The following is a 21,746-nucleotide window of genomic DNA, read 5'->3' as shown; positions in this document are numbered from 1 at the left end:
GCACTGTCACCACTCAAAATACCATGCATGCTCATCATTTATTTACTTTCATAATACAAGCTTCACAAGGGCAGGATCTGCTCTCTTTACCCCCAGCCCCTGAAACATTCCTGGTGCCTCGTAGGTGCTCAGTTAGCATTTGCTGAAAGAAGGAGGATGATGTACTCAGGCTGCTGACATGCCTCCACGTTCTCTCCTCCTGTGGTTTTCTTCCGTTCAGTGTCAAGACGCTTCACAGTGCTGACCGGGCGGCTCAGCAGCACCTATGTCGTCAGCAGCCTTTGTGTTTCTTAAATGATAGTTGCTGAAATCTCATCGTGCTTTTCTGCACTCCAGGGCAGATAGATGTTAGTAGCCGATGGCTGCTTGAAACTGATGCTCTGTCTTTACAGTGGTCTGGAAAATTCAGTTCAGAAAGGGGCCTACAAAGAGAGACGACAGAAACACCACTGTACTTTTCCATATCTACGAACCAACAGATTTAAGCCCAGAATTTGCTTCTCATAAAGTGAGGAAATCTAATATAATGTCAGGATTTTGAAAAGGATGCATAATTCTTTGATAAGTAATGTATGTATTTATGCAGGCTGGAATAAAAAAGAATCATTGAACCAGAGACTTTAGGTTGTCCACTAATTTAGAGTGGTAAGGTTTTGTTTTTTTTTTTCTTCCTCATCTCAAATTCTAAATTTAATAAGGAGATTGTCAGGGGAACCTAACATTCCATTCAGAGGGTTAGTTACCAGCAAATACAGCACCACTGAAAACCAGAGTCGTGGGTCAGATTCCTGTTCAGCGAAGGCTAGTTCTGAATGCGGCCCTTGTTCCTTGCATTTTTGGAAGCCTCACATTCAGAAGCAGTTTCTATCTGCTCAATCACATTTGTGTCTTTCTGCATTAAAATAAAAATAGTCAAGAAGGGATAAAGGGGAGAAATATTTATTCTTGCTCCTGATGCATATAAAGACCTTTATAATTTTAAAACTCCTTCATTTGAAGTCTGTCTTTTCCACTAGCTTGTTTATCTCATAGGAAGGAAAGCAGGCACAGCCTATAAATAATGCTTGCGTTTCCATTTCAGGATGTGTAGGGCAGGAGAGCCTCTCCCTGAAAGGTCAAGGGCCATAGCCAGCTCGCTCCCTTCCTGAGTCAGACAGTTCCCCCGTGTTACTGTTCGGAACTCGGTAAATCAGAGTCATGTAAAATAATGCCCTGTGTGCAGCAGCCTGAAAATTCTAGCACAAGGCAGAGTCTCCACTCTAATGTTCCCACCGTTGGAAGACAGTTTTTGTTTAAGATTTATTTTTCAGTCGATTTTTAGAGGTGTAGAGTTCCTAAAGTGAAGCGTACTCCACAGTCTTTGAAATTTCCACAAGGAAATGAGCATTTGGAAAGTTCTTTATTTCTTCCCTTGAATTTGTTTTCATATTTTAAGAAACTTTAAGACTTTTCATGTCTCCAGAGGATAGATTAAGTTTATTTTACTGGGAGTTTTCTTCAAATTACATGGAAAATTATATGTTGTCTAGAAAGCTATTCTCTGCTATAGCCTAATAATAGAAAAAATATGTATGTGCTTTTCTTCTTCAGCAATTTAATAGTTATTATAGCTTACTGAGTGATTGCAAGGAGAGAGGCACTGAGCTAGGGCTTTGTGGAAGCGTGTGGCGTGGGAAAAGGGAAGAGCACCATTAGCCCTTAGGGAAATGCAAGTGGAGCCCACGGGGAGGCACCGCTTCATGGCCGCTGGAGCGTCTGTAATCGGAGAGACAGATACTACCAGGTGTCGGCACGGCTGTGGGCCCACTGGAGCGTTCATACGTTACTGGTGGGAATGTAAACCGGCAGACCCACTTTAGAAAACGCTGTGGCAGTTTCGTAGGAAATGAAGCACACACTTAACTGTATGACCCATTAATCCCATGTCAGGTATTTACCCAAATGAAATGAGAGCACGTGTTCCCACACAGACACCTACGGTGGTGTCCACAGAAGCATGTACCTAATGCCCAGAAAGCAGAGACAACCCAAAGGCCCGTCTGTACTGGAGTGGATGGCTTTTCAGCATTGAGAATGAACAGACTTCCAGTACACACAGCAATAGAGATGAATCTCAGGAACATAACGGACAGCTGAAAAGCCAGAAACAAGTGTGTTGAGTGTTTGACATCCGAAAATAAGAATACTGATCCAGGCAATTGGAAGTCAAGATCGTGGTTGTCCTTCCGGGGGAATGGTAATGACTGGTGTTGGGGATGAGGGTGCTTTAGGGGTTCTGGCCACGCTGTGTGTCTCATCCAGATGCCGTTACACAGCTGTGGCAGCTTGGTCAGAATTCGTCAAGTTGTTCCCTGAGGACTTGTGCAGTTTTCTGCCTGCAGGTTATACTTCCAAAAACTATACTAAGACTATAAGAAAACTGAGTGACGCTTGGTTTCCACAGATTGAGGGGTTCTAGGAAACACTCTCCACATTCATTGCTACAAAGACTTTACCGTCTAGTGGGAAGACAGGCTTGTTGATAAATAATTCTAATATGAAACCAACTCTTAGCAGTGCTGCATTAGAGATATATATAAGTGCAGCGAAGTAAAGGAAAACACCTAACAAAAAAAGGAGACTGGCAAAAACGTTATAGGCTGTAGTCACCGTTGGGTTTGCTTCATAATACTGTGCTGCTGCTGCTGCTGCTAAGTCGCTTCAGTCGTGTCCAGCTCTGTGCGACCCCATAGAGGGCAGCCCACCAGGCTCCCCTGTCCCTGGGATTCTCCAGGCAAGAACACTGGAGTGGGAGGAACAGAATAATGTTTAAAAGTGGAAGACAGGCTACACATTAGAAGGGAAGTGAAAGTGAAGTCGCTCAGTCATGTCCGACTCTTTGCGACCCCCTGGACTGTAGCCCACCACAGTCCTCCGTCGATGGGATTCTCCAGGCAAGAGTGCTGGAGTGGGTTGCCATTCCCTTCTCCATACATTACAAACAAAGGAATTAAAGCTTTGGATTATGTACAAGGAGTTGGGACTGTTGGAGAGACAAAGTTGGTTTCAAATATCAGAACACAGAAGTTGTTTATATCCTTCAAGATAAGTTCCTCTGTTTTCAGTTGACTGCCTTTGCCTGAGTTGTAGGTTATTTTGTTCCAGAGGTTCTCAGCCGTGAGTGCATGTTGGGATCACAGGAGCTTTTATAGCTGCTCCCGAGTCAGAATCTCCAGGGCTGGGACTCGGGTGTCTGTCCTCTTTCTAGGCGCCTGTGAGTCTCCTGGACCGCGGGGCTGGAGCCCCTGCTGGAGTCCTGCAGGGCAGAGGGAGCCTCCACTGGGACCATCACACAACAGAACGGCCTCTCTTTGTTTTGGGAGCTACTGTGGCTTTCACAAAGAAGAGCACTTTTCATATTTATCTCTTTGTACCTGTGCCAAGAAATTTCTTTGCAAATGGCTTTTATCCAAGTATGACATGAAAGATGTTAATCCTACTGTTAAATTTTAACCTTAATTCTTTCCAGCACTGGGGCATTGCTTCTGATTTTATTACAGGTACATAGATCCATAGCAGACGATAGAACTGCAAAGGACAAAATGGCACGTGTGGGTCACTTGTTAATGCACTCACATGACTAATCTTTCTCCTGTGGGGGAAAGATGTATTTTTAGTCCTAACATTTTTATATCAGATCTTTCAATGTAAAAATAATACCTGCTTTCCCTTAGAAAATGTTAGTCCTCTCCCTAGTTCATTCACTTGATGTCGCTTGTTAACTTATCCATTTTCTGTCTCTTTGTTTTCAGATAAATTTTAGAATCACAGAAAGGTTGCAGAAATAGTAAAGGGTTCATATGTATTCTTCACCCAGCTACCTCTAATGTTGACAGCTTATATAACCATAGTGCAATTATCAAACAAGGAAATTAACTTGAAACGATAAGACTCACTGAGCTACAAATCTTATTTGAATTTTACCAAATTTTCCCTGGATTTCCGTGTCTGGTCCAGGATTCAATCCAGGATATCACACTGTGCTGATACCTGGTTGTCAGGTCTCCTTACACCCCTCCAGTCTGTGACAGTTCCTCATTCTTTTCTGACCCTTCATTATCTTGACCCTTCTGTTGACTACTGGTGAATCATTTATAGAATGTTTCTCACTTGGGTTTGTGTGGTGTTCTCTTATGAGTAGATTGAAATTATTTATTTTGGTGAATAATTATTTGCAGAAATAATTAGATGATACATTATGTCTGTATATGTTATTACTAGTGTTGTCAATTTTGATTATTTGGGTAAGATGGTATCTGCTAAGTCTCTCCACTATAAAGTTACAACCCTTGATAGTTGATAAATACCTTTGGTGGCTCACACAGTAAAGAATCCGCCTGCAAAGTAGGAGACCTGGGTTCAATCCCTGGGTGGTGAGGAAGATCCCTTGGAGAAGGGAATGGCAACCCATCCCAGTAATCTTGCCTGGAAAATTCCATGGACAGAGGAGTCTGGCAGGCTACAGTCCATGGGATCACGAAGAGTTGGACACGACTGAGCAACTAACACACACACAGGTATCTTTAGCACTCTGCCAATATCATGTTTCACCTCAAAACTTTCATTCACTGATTTCTGCATCCACTGGTATATCTTGCCTGCAGTAATTAATACTGTGGTCTTCACCTGATGACATTTCTTCATTTCCCTTATTCCTTATATGTTTATTAATTGGAGTTCTTCTATAACATGCCTTCCCCGGCTGTTTGTTTGTATCAGTATGAAGCTGTGAATGTTTGTTCAATTTTCTGAATCATAATCCAGTATTATCATTGTTTATTTTGCTGCTCAAATTGTTCTAGCTGCAGCCATTGGCAACTCCTGATTGAATCCACTGTCCTTTCGATACACCCTCACTCTTTCGTAAGCACGTCTTTTTTTCTACAATCACAAGATACCGCAGAATCGGCTTCTATTTTACCTGTCCCAGGTCTGGAATTTTTCTAAGAAACTCTGATTCATTTTATTCAATTTACTGGAGAATGATATTTAGATCTGGGTGCTTGTAGACCATTGTTACTGAGGTGTCCTTGGTCCTATTTCCACTCAGCAGAATAAGCTAGGAAATATAAGTATGTATACTAAACCATGCATACATGAACATATACCATATTTATTAGTTATTTCTATATGTATTTATCTATCATGTGTGTCCAAAAAAGCATGAGTTCATCTCATATCCCTGATTCCAATTCAGTACCACAAGGCTTATTAAGGCTCCCCCCTTTTCTTAGTGGTAACTTCTTTAATAGTGAAAAGACTGGCTCTCATTATTTATAATCTTGGATTGTGAATAAAGTGGTTACTGAATCACTAACTCATACCCCTGCAAGAAATAGATTTTCTAACTAGAGTGCAGTAATTTGCTGACAGTTCTGTTTGGTTTTCACTTTACAACATTCAGTCACAATCGTGTTTCCAAAGTGACTTACTTCTTAGTTCCATCCCCTTCAGCATGGCCATATTACTGGTCCTGGTCACGGTGTTCATCTGTAACAGTTAGGTTCACTTCTTCCTATAGGTATTCTGCTTGGGCAGAATATCCTGGTTGGTTTTATTTTCTTTATTTTGGGAGATATATAAAACATTACTCTGGTTTAGAGAGTCAAGTTCAGTTCAGTTCAGTCACTCAGTCGTGTCTGACTCTTTGTGACCCCATGAACTGCAGCACGCCAGGCCTCCCTGTCCATCACCAACTCCCAGACTCCACCCAAACCCATGTCCATTGAGTCGGTGATGCCATCCAGCCATCTCATCCTCTGTTGTCCCCTTCTCCTACCACCGTCAATCTTTCCCAGCATCAGGGTCTTTTCAAATGAATTAGTTCTTTGCATCAGGTGCCAAAGTACTGGAGTTTCAGCTTCAACGTCAGTCCTTCCAATGAATATTCAGGACTAATTTCCTTGAGGATGGACTGGTTGGATCTGCTTGCAGTCCAAGGGACTCTCAAGAGTCTTCTCCAACACCACAGTTCAAAAGCATCAATTCTTCAGTGCTCAGCTTTCATTATGGTCCAACTCTCACATCCATACATGACCACTGAAAAAACCATAGCCTTGACTAGATGGACCTTTGTTGGCAAAGTAATGTCTCTGCTTTTTAATATGCTGTCTAGACTGGTCATAGCTTTTCTTCTAAGGAGTAGGCGTCTTTTAATTTCATGGCTGCAATCATCATCTGCAGTGATTTTGGAGCCCAGAAAAATAAAGTCTGCCACTGTTTCCCCATCTATTTGCCATGAAGTGACAGGACCGGAAGCCATGGTCTTAGTTTTCTGAATGTTGAGCTTTAAGCCAACTTTTCACTGTGCTCTTTCACTTTCATCAAGAGGCTTTTTAGCTCTTCTTCGCTTTCTGCCATAAGGGTGGTGTCAAAGCTAGAGCCAAAGAGATATTCCAAGCAGTATGTGCTCCTCCTCACCCCACCCCACATTCCATACCCTGTCCTTTTCTGCCCTTCCCCACCAGCCCCCTACAGTTAAACAGTCTCTGTAGTTTCTGCTATGTCTTTCCCATACTCCTTTCATACAAAGGAGCAGATTCCTGTTTTTAATTCTGTTATGCTTTGCATGGTGGTAGCACATCATGGTGGAGAAGGCAATGACAAGCCACACCAGTACTCTTGCCTAGAAAATCCCATGGACAGAGGAGCCTGGTGGGCTACAGTCCATGGGGTCACCACGAGTCGGTCTCGACTGGGCGACTTCACTTTCACTTTTCACTTTCATGCAATGGAGAAGGAAATGGCAACCCACTCCAGTGTTCTTGCCTGGAGAATCCCAGGGACGGCAGAGCCTGGTGGGCCGCCGTCTATGGGGTCGCACAGAGTCAGACACAACTGAAGCGACTTAGCAGCAGCAGCAGCAGCAGCAGCAGCACATCATGGAAACTCTTTTGTAGTTGATTTTTTCACTGAATGACTTGAAAGTTCCTAGTGATCTTCCCCATTTAACGTTTTTAAAGCCGCCTGGTGTTCCGTTGTGAGGCTGTGGCACAGCTTGTGTAACCACTCTCCTGTGTGTGGGCATTATGCCATTTCCATTATTTTGGAACAATCAGTTCTTTAATGAATAAACTTGTACTTGTATAATTTTGTGTAATTAGAAGTATATATTCTTGGAAGGAAAGTTATGACCAACCTAGACAGCATGTTAAAAAGCAGAGACATTACTTTGCCAACAAAGGTTCGTCTAGTCAAGGCTATGGTTTTTCCAGTGGTCATGTATGGATGTGAGAGTTGGACTATAAAGAAAGCTGAGCACTGAAGAACTGATGCTTTTGAACTGTGGTGTTGGAGAAGACTCTTGAGAGTCTCTTGGACTGCAAGGAGATCCAACCAATCCATCCTAAAGGAGATCAATTCTGAATGTTCATTGGAGGGACTGATGTTGAAGCTGAAATTCCAGTACTTTGGCCACCTGATGCGAAGAGCTGACTCATTTGAAAAGACTCTGATGCTGGGAAAGATTGAGGGCAGGAGGAGAAGGGGATGACAGGAGGAGATGGCTGGATGGCATCACTGACTCAATGGACATGGGTTTGGGTGGACTCCGGGAGTTGGTGATGGACAGGGAGGCCTGGCGTGCTGCAGTTCATGGGGTCACAAAGAGTTGGACATGATTGAGCAACTGAGCTGAACTGATTCAGGGTAGATTCGTAGAAATGGTGTTCCTTTGTCAAAATTGACTACATACATGCTCATGTCATTCAGTTACTCTGTTTGCCTATGGAAACACCTTTCAGTGAGTTCATGTATTACCTTGATCATCATATGTTTCTGAATTACAGCTTTGAATTTGTGTGACTTTTTAAAATTTAACTTTATTAGTTATACTTAGCATGTTAAAACGTATTAAAATTGCATTTGGGATACGGAATTAGTCTTGCATAATTCATGCTTTGCCAAGGCTTAATAAGTGCCATTGTAATGTGTCAGCAGCCCCTCGTGAAGACAGTAATCGTGCATGCCACGTACCCTGTCCTCCCTGGCACAGTCTACGAGTTCACGATCACTGGCGCAGAGGAGAATTCAAGAACTCCAGCAGGGACATAGTGACAAAGCATTTACGTAATGCTGTCATTTGCCCAGAGCTTTTCATGTTTCAAAGCTCGTTCAAGTCCTCATCTTTCGTCCACTGGACCACTGTAGAATGGTGTGGGGAAATGTCTAATCAGTCACTGTGTTTATGTAGTGCAAAGTCCTCTACACGTATTTTCTCACTTGAACCTCAGACCAACCCTGTGAAGTAGGCAGAACAATTAGTCATCCTCCCTATTGTGCAGGTAAGGGAGCTGAGACACAGGAAAGTTACAATGTTATTCTAAGTTCAACATCTACTAAGTAGTAAGGCCAGAAGTGAATTTGAGACCATACCACAATACTGGTTTAGCAGCTCGTGGAAAATGAAAAAATATCCAAAGGTAGGACATATTCACAGAGAGGTAAATTACTCAGTATATACTTTGGGATTTAAGGATTGTCTTGGACCCTGTTTTACAGATACAGGGCAAATTCTTGGCTACCCTGAGCTGTAACGTCTCAGTCCTGAATGGTGGCAAGGGAAAGTATGTTCTGAGTAGACACAGCCTCCTCCGCCCCTGGCGCTGCCGCCAGGACAGTGGGCCCTTGCCCTGGAGCCACACCGTCTCCATTTGCACCCTCGTTTTGCCACTCCGTAGGCGTGGGCCTTGGAGAGGCACTCAGCCCGTTTTCTTACCTCTACTGTGCCTGTCTTTTTGTAGGTCTATTTGTCACTGTTGTCCAGTTGCTCAGGCTTGTCCGCCACTTTGTGACCCCATGGACTGCAGCATGCCAGGTTTCCCTTCTTTCACCATCTCCCAGAATTTGCTCAAACTCGTGTCCATTGAGTCGGTGATGCCATCCAACCTTCTCATCCTCTGTCGTCCCCTTCTCCTCCTGCCTTCAATCTTGCCCAGCATCAGGGTCTTTTCCAATGAGTCAGCTCTTCGTATCAGGTGGCCAAAGTTTTGGAGTTTCAGCTTCAGCATCAGTCCTTCCAGTGAACACTCAAGACTGATTTCCTTTAGGATGGACTGGCTGGATCTCCCTGCTGACCAAGGGACTCTCAGGAGTCTTCTCCAACACCACAATTCAAAAGCATCAATTCTTAAGCTTTACAGTCCAACTCTCACATCCATACATGACTACTTTTGGGTCACTGGAAGGATTAAAAGTAACTTTATCAGAAAGACTCCCTGGTGCCATCTAGACATCACTCTGACAGTGATCATTCCATTTCCTTCAAAGCGCTTTTACAGTTTAGAATTATGTGTACTTCTGCGTTTGCTTCACATCTATGTCTCCTCCTAGAATATGGGCTTCTTGGCATCTAGGACTCTGCTTAGCTTTCCTCCTCTTTGTATCTCTTAGGCCCAGTGCTCCTAATCACTGAATGAACATGTCTTGCCTCCATCCACCACTTCCTTGGCCCTGTTTTCATTTCAGCCACGCAGGATGACCTGCAGCTCCCCCATCCCTTCACGTCTCTCTACCCTTCCACGTGCTATTTCCTTAGCCTGCCACGCCAGCCCTCACGCCTGTGTTTTTCTGGAGAATCCTTTCTCAAGATCCTTCAAGACCTAGCTCAGCTCTTCCAGGAGGGCTCCCATGACCCCTCTCGTCCCTTGAAGACTGAGGGGCTGCCCTGTCCCTTGGCATGTCTCTGAAATAGAGCTGGCCACGTTGCAGTCATTGGTATGTTCAGCGAATATTTTTAAGAACTGACTCTGTAGTGGGCACATGCTAGGTGCTGAGGATACAGCAGTGGATAGATCTGTCATTCCAATGGGAAAAGTGAACAACAACAGCGAAAAAAGCACATAAGTAAGCAAACAAGTAATAGCGAGAAAATGATGGAGTAATTGGTTCTGATACACTGACCTTTGCCTTGAGATCTGGAAAGTGAGAAGTTTGGGGGTGAAAACGATGGGGGTGAGCCCTGTGTTGTGACTGTTTACCTGGCTGTTCCCCTCCCCGCCCCCCGCCCCTCCTGACCGGCCCTCCGAGCTCTGTGACCCGGTGTGGCCCCTGGTGCCCCGCCCTGGCCCTGCAGCCTGCGGCCTCGCCGGGGCGGGCCAGGGTTCCGGGCTCCCGGCGCTGAGTGCACCCGGGGCAGGCTGCCGGCCGCCGCGCAGCTCGCCGGCTCCAGCCTGCTACCTCGTGATGACGGGAAGGCTCTCCCGGCATTCTGCGACCCAGTTCCCTGGTCTTTAAAAAGGAACTAATACTAAGACTTTGTGGAGTTGCTGTCAGGATTAAATGAGAAAGCGCGCCTGAAATTCCTAGCCCCGAGCGCAGCACCTGGTCGTCAGTAAGTGCCGGAGAAAAGGCTATAGCGTGATCCCAAGGTTTTTGTTGCATCAGCGAATGAGTTAAGGAAAAGGAAAATTTAATTCTTACCTCAGTAAACAGAACCATGGCAAAACAGAGACTGAATACCTTGATGGTATCTTCAGCTGTCTTATTTATGGTGTGTTTTAATTCAGACAAAAAAGAAGGGAAAAAAAGGAAATTGCCATTCACTAGTGATTTCAGCCCCTAGAACCAGTAGTTGGTAACTGTTCGTGTGCTCACCAAGCGGCCTCAGGAAACTCCGCTGGTCATTTGATTGACTCTGTCTGCAGAGTGCGGAGCTTTCACGTTCCAGCCCCAAGCCTCGACAGAAATACACACTCCACCCGTGTGGGGTCGCCTTGCATCTGGCGCTCCTTCTTTTGAGATCATAATTCGAGTACTTTGTAGTGAAAGGGATTTCTTTTCGTGCCTTCTACTTCTTCTGTCATAAGAGAGCCTGAGGATATCATAACCAATGAATTTTATGACACTACCAGAGATAGCACCAGCTTTCTTAGGTCAGGAACACCGATAGGATTAGCCTGAGGTGCTGCTTATACCACACAAAAAAATCACTCTGACCGCACAGCACACCTTGGGCAGATGGCTCCTGCCCTGTCCCGCCTCCTCGGAAAACTAAATGCCAGAGTAGCATGTACACAGTTGAGAACATCAGCGAATTGATATGCTGAGGAACTTCTGGGAATTTTTTTTTCTTCCTTATATTAATAGCATTTTCACTGGAAACACTGGGATCATGATTATTGTTTTTATAAACTGCAAATATCTGACTCATTAGGAATGCTTTGATACTTGAATACATAGGCATGAGTTTTCTAGTTTAAAAAATTACTGAGATAATTAGCAAAGAGATTTTTGCTATGTGTTTTTTTCCCTGCAAGCTTTAAGAGTTAACATTTATTTACACGAGTACTTCACTCTGCTCTTATCATTCTAATCAATGGGAAAATATCGGCTGCTTTTAATGTCACAGGAATCAACTCATCCTATCTTAGAATGAGAAATAATTAGCAAACAATTATTATTCCTTTTTAATATTTGTGGCATTGTTTTCAGAGTTTTCCTTTACAAACCAAGGCACCGTAAACGTTTTCTGGCTGGAGGTATTGAAATCTGTTTTGCTGTGCTGCGAGGGTAGAGGTGTGTATGTTTCACTAGAAGTCTGTAGGCAAGAGCCACACTCTCCGGCTGGACGCTCTGACAGGGTGACAGGTTATGGAGCCCTGCAGTGATGTGTGGTGTGCATCACAGACTGTGGGGTAAACTCTGTGCGTCAGTAGAGGTACAGGCTGAAGAGTCGAGTAAACTAGGGCAGGGATGGTGTTTGTGTGACAGGCTCCTTCCCTATGTCAGTAGGAGGAACACTTCCCATATGGTGAGGACATTCACCATAAAAATGCTGCTGCTGCTGCTGCTAAGTCGCTTCAGTCGTGTCCGACTCTGTGCGACCCCAGAGACGGCAGCCCGCCAGGCTTCCCCGTCCCTGGGATTCTCCAGGCAAGAACGCTGGAGTGGGTTGCCATTTCCTTCTCCAATGCATGCAAGTGAAAAGTCAAAGTGAAGTCACTCAGTCATGTCCGACTCTCAGCAACCTCATGGACTGCAGCCCACCAGGCTCTTCCATCCATGGGATTTTCCAGGCAAGAGGACTGGAGTGGGGTATCATTGCCTTCTCCGTAACAAATGCTAGCACCAGCTAAATTCAACTGTATGTGTAATGTCCTCTTAATTCCCAGCTGTCTCAAGAAGGACTAATGTGAAAAATATTATATTCTCTTACATTTTACAGATCATGAACAGATGGGGAAAAAAATGTGCCAATTGGTAAAGAAATTCATATGCAGAATCACACACCTCAAAATGGTGTTTCTGAAGGTTTTTCTTTTTAAAAATTATTAAATTTCTCTTGGGTAAAATTTAATTACTCCTTGGGGGTTTACTGTAATGTTATATGCGTAATTCATTTGAGTGTATGCCCTCTACAGATATGAATGTTTGGAAGTACAGGTAACCTTGTAATGAATTAAACTGATAAAAGGTTGTGTTCCAATAAAGGGGAAATTATGGAATGATTATTCACTTTGTGAAAGGCTCTGTCATAGGGCACGCTTTCCTAAAGCATTTTAAATTGGATTTCGTTTACGAAACATTCGTTTATACACAACATTTCAGGAACAAATGTAGTGAGGAAATGAGAGAAATAGTCATAATAAGATAGAGATCCCTTATGCTGCTGACATTTGTGCTTCCTGTCTTCCTCTGTCTCCCTTTGCAGCTCTGATAGCCATTGGGCGATACAGCATGACAATAGAGACCGTGGACGTTGGATGGTGTAAGGAGATTACAGACCAAGGAGCCACCCTGATTGCACAGAGCAGCAAGTCTTTAAGATACTTGGGGCTGATGAGATGTGATAAAGTGAGTTGCCTGTCAAACTCCTTTCCTACATGTTAGTGTCGTTTACAGCTTGATATTAGATTCTTCTCTCCCTGGGTATATATGTATACATGCACGTACTTATGTTATTACGTTGACCTATCCCACGTTGAAGGTCAGGAAGGGCGGCGGTGAGGAGATACCCCTCGTCCAAGGTAAGGAGCAATGGCTGCGCTTTGCTGGAGCAGCCATGAAGAGATACCCCACGCCCAAGGTAAGAGAAACCCACGTAAGACCGTAGGTGTTGCAAGAGGGCATCAGAGGGCAAACACACTGAAACCATACTCACAGAAAACTAGTCAGTCTAATCACACTAGGACCACAGCCTTGTCTAACTCAATGAAACTAAGCCATGCCCGTGGGGAAACCCAAGATGGGCAGGTCATGGTGGAGAGATCTGACAGAATGTGGTCCACTGGAGAAGGGAATGGCAAACCACTTCAGTATTCTTGCCTTGAGAACCCCATGAACAGTATGAAAAGGCAAAATGATAGGATACTGAAAGGGGAACTCCCCAGGTCAGTAGGTGCCCAATATGCTACTGGAGATCAGTGGAGAAATAACTCCAGAAAGAATGAAGGGACAGAGCCAAAGCAAAAAGAATACCCAGCTGTGGATGTGACTGGTGATAGAAGCAAGGTCCGATGCTGTAAAGAGCAATATTGCATAGGAACCTGGAATGTCAGGTCCATGAATCAAGGCAAATTGGAAGTGGTCAAACAAGAGATGGCAAGAGTGAATGTCGACATTCTAGGAATCAGCGAACTGAAATGGACTGGAATAGGTGAATTTAACTCAGATGACCATTATATCTACTACTGCGGGCAGGAATCCCTCAGAAGAAATGCAGTGGCCATCATGGTCAACAAAAGAGTCCGAAATGCAGTACTTGGATGCAGTCTCAAAAACGACAGAATGATCTCTGTTCGTTTCCAAGGCAAACCATTCAGTATCACAGTAATCCAAGTCTATGCCCCAATCAGTAACACTGAAGAAGCTGAAGTTGAACGGTTCTATGAAGACCTACAAGACCTTTTAGAACTAACACCCCAAAAAGATGTCCTTTTCATTATAGGTGACTGGAATGCAAAAGTAGGAAGTCAAGAAACACCTGGAGTAACAGGCAAATTTGGCCTAGGAATATGAAATGAAGCAGGGCAAAGACTAATAGAGTTTTGCCAAGAAAATGCACTGGTCATAACAAACACCCTCTTCCAACAACACAAGAGAAGACTCTATACATGGACATCACCAGATGGTCAACACTGAAATCAGATTGATTATATTCTTTGCAGCCAAAGATGGAGAAGCTCTATACAGTCAGCAAAAACAAGACCAGGAGCTGACTGTGGCTCAGACCATGAACTCCTTATTGCCAAATTCAGACTTAAATTGAAGAAAGTAGGGAAAACCACTAGACCATTCAGGTATGACCTAAATCAAATCCCTTATGATTATACAGTGGAAGTGAGAAATAGATTTAAGGGCCTAGATCTGATAGATAGAGTGCCTGATGAACTATGGAATGAGGTTTGTGACATTGTACAGGAGACAGGGATCAAGACCATCCCCATGGAAAAGAAATGCAAAAAAGCAAAATGGCTGTCTGAGGAGGCCTCACAAATAGCTGTGAAAGGAAGAGAAGTGAAAAGCAAAGGAGAAAAGGAAAGATATAAACATCTGAATGCAGAGTTCCAAAGAATAGCAAGAAGAGATAAGAAAGCCTTCTTCAGCAATCAATGCAAAGAAATAGAGGAAAACAACAGAATAGGAAAGATGAGAGATCTCTTCAAGAAAATCAGAGATACCAAAGGAACATTTCATGCAAAGATGGGCTCGATAAAGGACAGAAATGGTATGGACCTAACAGAAGCAGAAGATATTAAGAAGAGATGGCAAGAATACACAGAAGAACTGTACAAAAAAGATCTTCACGACCCAGATAATCAGGATGGTGTGATCACTGACCTAGAGCCAAACATCCTGGAATGTGAAGTCAAGTGGGCCTTAGAAAGCATCACTATGAACAAAGCTAGTGGAGGTGATGGAATTCCAGTTGAGCTATTCCAAATTCTGAAAGATGATGCTGTGAAAGTGCTGCACTCAATATGCCAGCAAATTTGGAAAACTCAGCAGTGGCCACAGGACTGGAAAAGGTCAGTTTTCATTCCAGTCCCAAAGAAAGGCAATGCCAAAGAATGCTCAAACTACCGCACAATTGCACTCATCTCACACGCTAGTAAAGTAATACTCAAAATTCTCCAAGCCAGGCTTCAGCAATATGTGAACCGTGAACTTCCTGATGTTCAAGCTGGTTTTAGAAAAGGCAGAGGAACTAGAGATCAAATTGCCAACATCCTCTGGATCATGGAAAAAGCAAGAGAGTTCCAGAAAAGCATCTATTTCTGCTTTATTGACTATGCCAAAGCCTTTGACTACTGTGTGGATCACAATCAACTGTGGAAAATTCTGAAAGAGATGGGAATACCAGACCACCTGATCTGCCTCTTGAGAAACCTGTATGCAGGTCAGGAAGCAACAGTTAGAACTGGACATGGAACAACAGACTGGTTCCAAATAGAAAAAAGGAGTACGTCAAGGCTGTATATTGTCACCCTGTTTATTTAACTTATGTGCAGAGTACATCATGAGAAACGCTGGACTGGAAGAAACACAAGTTGGAATCAAGATTGCCGGGAGAAATATCCATAACCTCAGATATGCATATGACACCACCCTTATGGCAGAAAGTGAAGAGGAACTCAAAAGCCTCTTGATAAAAGTGAAAGTGGAGAGTGAAAAAGTTGGCTTAAAGCTCAACATTCAGAAAACAAAGATCATGGCATCCAGTCCCATCACTTCATGGGAAATAGATGGGGAAACAGTGTCAGACTTTATTTTTCTGGGCTCCAAAATCACTACAGATGGTGACTGCAGCCATGAAATTAAAAGACGCTTACTCCTTGGAAGGAAAGTTATGACCAACCTAGATAGCATATTCAAAAGCAGAGACATTACTTTGCCAACAAAGGTTCGTCTAGTCAAGGCTATGGTTTTTCCTGTGGTCATGTATGGATGTGAGAGTTGGACTGTGAAGAAGGCTGAGCACCGAAGAATTGATGCTTTTGAACTGTGGTGTTGGAGAAGACTCTTGAGAGTCCCTTGGACTGCAAGGAGATCCAACCAGTCCATTCTGAAGGAGATCAGCCCTGGGATTTCTTTGGAAGGAATGATGCTAAAGCTGAAGTTCCAGTACTTTGGCCACCTCATGCGAAGAGTTGACTCATTGGAAAAGACTCCGATGCTGGGAGGAATTGGGGGCAGGAGGAGAAGGGGACAACAGAGGATGAGATGGCTGGATGGCATCACTGACTCGATGGACGTGAGTCTGAGTGAACTCCGGGAGTTGGTGATGGACAGGGAGGCCTGGCGTGCTGCGATTCATGGGGTCGCAAAGAGTCGGACACGACTGAGTGACTGATCTGATCTGATCTGATCTGATGTTATTACAGGTATGCATGGTAAGCTGCCTGGTTTTCTAAAGTAATCTGAGATGATTTTTGAATATCTGTGTTTAAAAATGAATGTTTGTGCTTATGCAGAAAGGAAACAGCAATCACACTCAACTTAGATTTTGGCTTCCTGTCCATAAGTCCGTGGACCACGATTAAACGTGTTTGCACGGCACCCTGCAGTGTGTATGGCTTAACAGTGAAATTCCACTCAGGGTTCCGAGTTTCCTGCAGCAGTAAGTTGGAAAGCCCACTACCAGATGATTCTGTCGCAGTCTGAAGTGTGCGATTCCACTGCTCAACGTCTTTGTGTTCTGGCCCTCGGGGGGCAAGAAGGGGCCAGTGAGGCAGTGTTAGGTGGGAATCTCCACACTTCAGATGCTGCTTTTCACACGTGTTGAGAAGCAGTCCCAGAGGCCCCACCGAAAGTCAGTGGAGCTGGCCAGAGGCGTGAGCCTGAGTTTGAGAAGTTGGGCTGCATCTAATAAAGATGATCAAAAGCTGACCTGATAACCAGGCGTTGGAGAGGCGCTCTCCCCTTTGCCTCTTTTACGTTTTCCCTGGTAACAGATCTAGGAGACGGTCGTTTGTACTGTGAAGGGGAGAAAACGGAGCTCAGAAGGACCAGGCACTGGCCCTAGACCCCTCATCCAGGGTGGTGCCCCAGATCTTCAAGTCTGTGTCCAGTGCCAGGGGCTGTCTCCAGGGAAGGGGTGCTTCCTTGAAAAAGACCCACCTCAGCTACTGGCTCTGAAAATGTTGGCAGCTTGTAACAATTTATACACGTGTGCTACTTTTTGTGATTGGTGATTAGGGACAATGAAGCAAAAGAGCCTGAAGCTAAATATAGATGCCTCTCAAAGGACGTGTATTTTCTAAATGTAGCAAATCTGGGGACAAATAAGAATGGCCCAAATTCTCTGTGCGCTTTGTCAGTTTTGTTAATTGACCTAGTTCTTTTTTCCAGATGTTTTACAATCCAAACTTACACCAGACCTCTCCAGTTAGTTATGATTAGAGAGATTTTATATACTCAGCCCAGCCTAGAAAGCTGACTGAGTTTATTACTGAGCAACAGTGGAGACCCCAGGGTGGCAAGTCTCTCTTAAATTTCACTACTAACTAACTTAACACTGCTACTAACCCTGTCACTTCAAAATGACTCCTTTTAAAACAAGTGAAAGAATCCATAGCAGGCAGAGTATTCTAGAAACCCTGAACAGTGACAGCAGAACTCTTTGGCTTCTGCCTGAAGGAATTGCTGCACATGAATTCCCTAAGCAAGGAGAGGGAAAGGTAAGCATTTAAAACTGGATCCACGTGCCCACAACCTTTGGCGAAAGTCACCGTGTTTCTAGCCCGGGCTCTTTAGACCTGTTGAGATCAGCACCCTCTTCGGAGCTGAATTTATACTCCAGTTAGTTCAGAAGATCCTTTCAGACATATTTGCTGACCAGCATTTTGCCAATTTTCAGTAAGTGGAAGGATCCTTTTCTGCATAAATCCAAATTCGTCCAAATTAGGGCTGTCACAGTCCAGCCCACTGTAGCCAGCCCAGCCCAGCCGGCTGGTGTCCTCAGGCTTAAGGCAAAACACAGGAGGTTCTGTGAGGACGCAAGAAGTTTCCACACCACACACAAAGCACACGTAGAGCCTCGCACTTAAAAGCCTGCTGCTTGATTTAAGTCAGTAAGTGTTAGTCGCTCAGTCGTGCCCAATTCTTTGCAACCCCATGGACTGTAGCCCACCAGGCTTCTCTGTCCCTGGGATTTCCTAGGTAAGAGTACTGGAGTGGGTTGTCATTTCCTTCTCCGGGGGATCTTCCTGACCCAGGGATGGAACGCAGCTCGCCTGCACTGAAGGCAGACTCTTTACCGACTGAGCTGAGCCTGCTGGTTGGTTTAGTTGGATGGAAATCCAGTGTGAGTGTTCTGTCTTCCGCATTTCTATTATACTGTCCATCTCCAGATTCTAAATTTCTATCAGGACTCAAAGGAGTATGTGAGTAGCAAAGAACCAAAGGTAGCAGTTGAGGACGTGGACTCTGGAGCCAGAGATGAGGTGCAGGTCTGGGCTCCGCACTTAGCTGTGTCGGCTCGGACAGGTTAACCTCTGAGTGCTTCCGTCTCCTCCTTTGTAAAACAAGGATAATAACTGTACCGTCTTGTGGAAATGCTGTAATTACATAAGTGGACATATATCAAGCCCTCAGAGTAATGCTTGTCATATATAAAATGCTTAATGTTAATTATTCTTAACAATATTATACTAACCTGGGTCGTGATTTTTGAATTTGCAAATGAGAAAAAATTGCATTGCCTGCTATCCCGTTGTTGAAAGGATATCTTTAGAAAGAGGAAAGACATGAACTCAAAGATGTTGCCATTTCACTTTTCCCTCACTTAATTTTAAGATTATTATTTCTACATAAATAGATCAATAATTGCATATTAAACACACTCTATGAAGGGAAACTGATGCCTCTGAGGGATAGTGTATTTGGAATCAACTTACTGATCCAGGCATAAGGCTAAAGATAGATTTGCAGTGGGGGACAAAGGTGAGTTAAAGATGAAACAATTCAAACAGGCAGGAAAGCAAAAAGAAGGAAAGAAGAAAAATGGTGAAGGAAAGGATATTAGAACCGAAACCGGAAACAGTGAAGTTCTGTTGAGGATGCAACGAACCACTGTCCATCTCTGCATGGGCCTCTGTGCCAGCAAAGACAGGAGGAAGGAAGTTCATGTGGGCCTCTCACTCGTCTCCATGTACCTTAATCTAAGCTGCTAGCCCCTGGAAGCTTCTTCAGTTCTCTGTCCCCTCTCTGCATACCAACTGGAACCAAAGGCGGGGGCAGAGAGACGCCCCTGGCCTCCACAGCCAGCCCCGCTGGCAGGCCTGCGGTCGGTGGGCTTCCTGATCTGGAGACGGATGGGCTTCATCACGTCTGTGCGTCCCAGGGCTGGTGCTCTGCAATCCTGGGCTTTTCTGAAATGCTGAAACCCGATTCTATTTTCTTTCACTCGGGGCCACTTATATTTGATTCGGAAGCTATACTTTAAAAATGTCTGCTTTTTTTGCCCCCTCACTTGAGCTTTTGAAGAATTAAATAACAAAATGCACTGTTACCTGTTGTAGGGGGGAAAAAGTGTTTCTCTTCCTTACGCTTTCATTAGATAAAGAACAGATGAGAAAATGTATCCTTTGCAGATGAAAGCAGTCTAAACTCAACAGCAGTAAATTTGTCTGGCAGCAATGGGTGACTCCTAGGAAGCAGTCCTCCGGTCGTTAGACAAATGCAGCTTTCCCCTTGTGCTTGTAAAATTAGGAAGCACATTAAGAAGCCCCTGTGTGAGTAGCTTTTCTGATTGCTGGATGGATAAGCACGTTAGAGGCATTACTTTGGGTTTGAAGCCGACGCCACTTAATCCCTTAAACTTCAGTGCATTGTAAGAGCGCAGAGAAGAAAACGCTGTGTGAGACGGCTTTGATGAATTGGGGTGAACTTATATTCTTAAAGACTGTTCAAAGGCTTACTTGACCTTGGGAATTAGAGTTGACCCGAAATCACCTATCAACTTAACACGCATTTATTTGGTGATTTAGTTAAAACTACTTGTATAACCAACGGGACTCTCTAATAAGAGCAATATGTTTTTTTCTGCTTTCCGCAATTATAGACAGTCAGTGGCTTTGGTCATAGAAGTCGTTTTCACAACTTCAGTGAATTCTAGATTCTATTCAGATCTGTGTCTTCTAATAATGTGGTATTTTCCTCACTTCTTACATGGCAGTTTGGATGGAGAACAAAACTAAGAAGGACCGAAAAAAAAAAAAAGTTCCTGGGAAAGCTGTAGGGCCAATGGAAATGCAGTGTTCAAGGTTAATGAAAAATGTTTGGGGTAACAAGGTTGATGAAAAGCAAGGGAGCCCAGTGGCGTGGCGTTGGCTGAGAAACCAGACCTGGCCAGAGGCAGGCCGGCTGGTTTGGGAAACCTCCGTGATAAAATGTCGCGGTGGAAACCTCTGCAACGTGTGTTAATACAGAAGTTTGGAGACAGAGGGCCTGAATTATGAGCAGCGAATAACATCATAAATGTAGCAATTCTCAAATGCCAAACCCTTGTGAAAAGCAGTTGGATGAAGAAATTCTGGAGCTTTTAAAAGCTCCCTTTCACTTTCTATATTTTTTTTCTTTTTCTGTAACTTCATGCAGAACTAATTTTATACACTGTTCATTTGATTTGAAAATGCCAGCGTCTGGGGTAGCATTAAAGAACATTATTGAGGGAGCCACTCTTGGCAAAGCGCTTGGCTGGAAATGCTTGTTGGCGCTCACGTGTCTGCGGAGTCCTCGATGGGGGTGGGGAGCCCCCGTTCACCCCACTGTGCGCTTCTGCCCAGAGCAGGTAGCAGCCCTTCTGCAGGGAAGCCGCCTCGCCTCGGCCCATAGGGGCGCCAGGAGGGCCGCGGGGGCCACCCGACTTAAGGAGCAGACATAAATAGATTCTGAAAGGTCCACCCCGATGTCCTCTGACCAAAGCCTCTTGGAATTTCTTTGATTTCTAGTTGACATAAATTAGAATTACACAGGCGTGAAGAGTCCGCCCAAAAAAAGATCAGAGAGGCTGCTGGGGGAGGAGAGTTGCCTCTGTGATCCTATTGATTATCCAGCTGCCTTGAGGCCAGAGGCTGACTATTATTGATCCACACACCATGGAAATAATCAAATTAATTCATTTCTCATCAAACTGCCACTGCCAAGACCTTTCTCCTCACCTGCCCTCATTCCTGAAGTGCTTAGTTGAGGAGCGAAACAGATGATCTCTTTTAATAAGGGATGATTTCTTCAGGTCATAAGAAATCCTTGTTTTCACACAGGGTTTCTCTCATTGAAATTGTGGAGAGATTTAATCAAATCAATGAGCAGTCAATGCAGGAAGAAAGTAAGGGAGACCAGTCAGCTTCTTAAAGCCAGGAATCTGCTTTGCAACCTTAAAATATCAAGAGCCAAGTTTTGCATGGCCAATGTAATGTAAAAATATTCAGGAGGAATTGACCACTACGTTGTTTTTTTTTCAGGAAGTAATTATGGTAAGAGAAAGCCTCAACAGCCTAAAGATTTCTGCAGAGAAAATGGAGTTTTCATCAGCTTATTTAGGAGCCATGAGCAGGAAAGCCCTACGGGGAAAATAATATAGGACTCTGTAACTAATACACAGAACTAACTGGAAAAATCAGTTTAGGGGAAAAATGATTTGCGGGGCCCTGTGTCCAGGACTGTTTGGGTAGCAGTCCAGCCGTGAAACAGCGTGTACCTGCGGGCGCTGCCCTTGCCCACGCGTGTCCACAGCTGTCTCCAGGTTGCCGGGAGCCAGGATTTTA

The 21,746-nt window shown here is 44.2% G+C and overlaps 1 protein-coding gene across 2 annotated transcripts in view; it reads left to right on the top strand.

The window, feature by feature from the left end:
• The window catches only part of FBXL17 (F-box and leucine rich repeat protein 17), a 527,117-nt gene that overhangs the window by 488,826 nt on the left and 16,545 nt on the right, over positions 1–21,746 (top strand). For both annotated transcript variants that reach the window (XM_086413345.1, XM_086413344.1), the window contains one exon: positions 12,689–12,831. In XM_086413345.1, the coding sequence (XP_086269471.1) occupies positions 12,689–12,831 (143 nt within the window). The remainder of the gene's footprint in view (positions 1–12,688; positions 12,832–21,746) is intronic.

This window comes from Bos grunniens, chromosome 7 (genome assembly GCF_055505025.1).
Source record: "Bos grunniens cultivar Pamir isolate PY7600 chromosome 7, Bosgru_T2T1.0, whole genome shotgun sequence".
Classification (NCBI taxonomy): Eukaryota; Metazoa; Chordata; class Mammalia; order Artiodactyla; family Bovidae; genus Bos; species Bos grunniens.
Note: the sequence above shows the minus strand (reverse complement) of the source record. Positions and strands in the feature narration are given on the sequence as shown.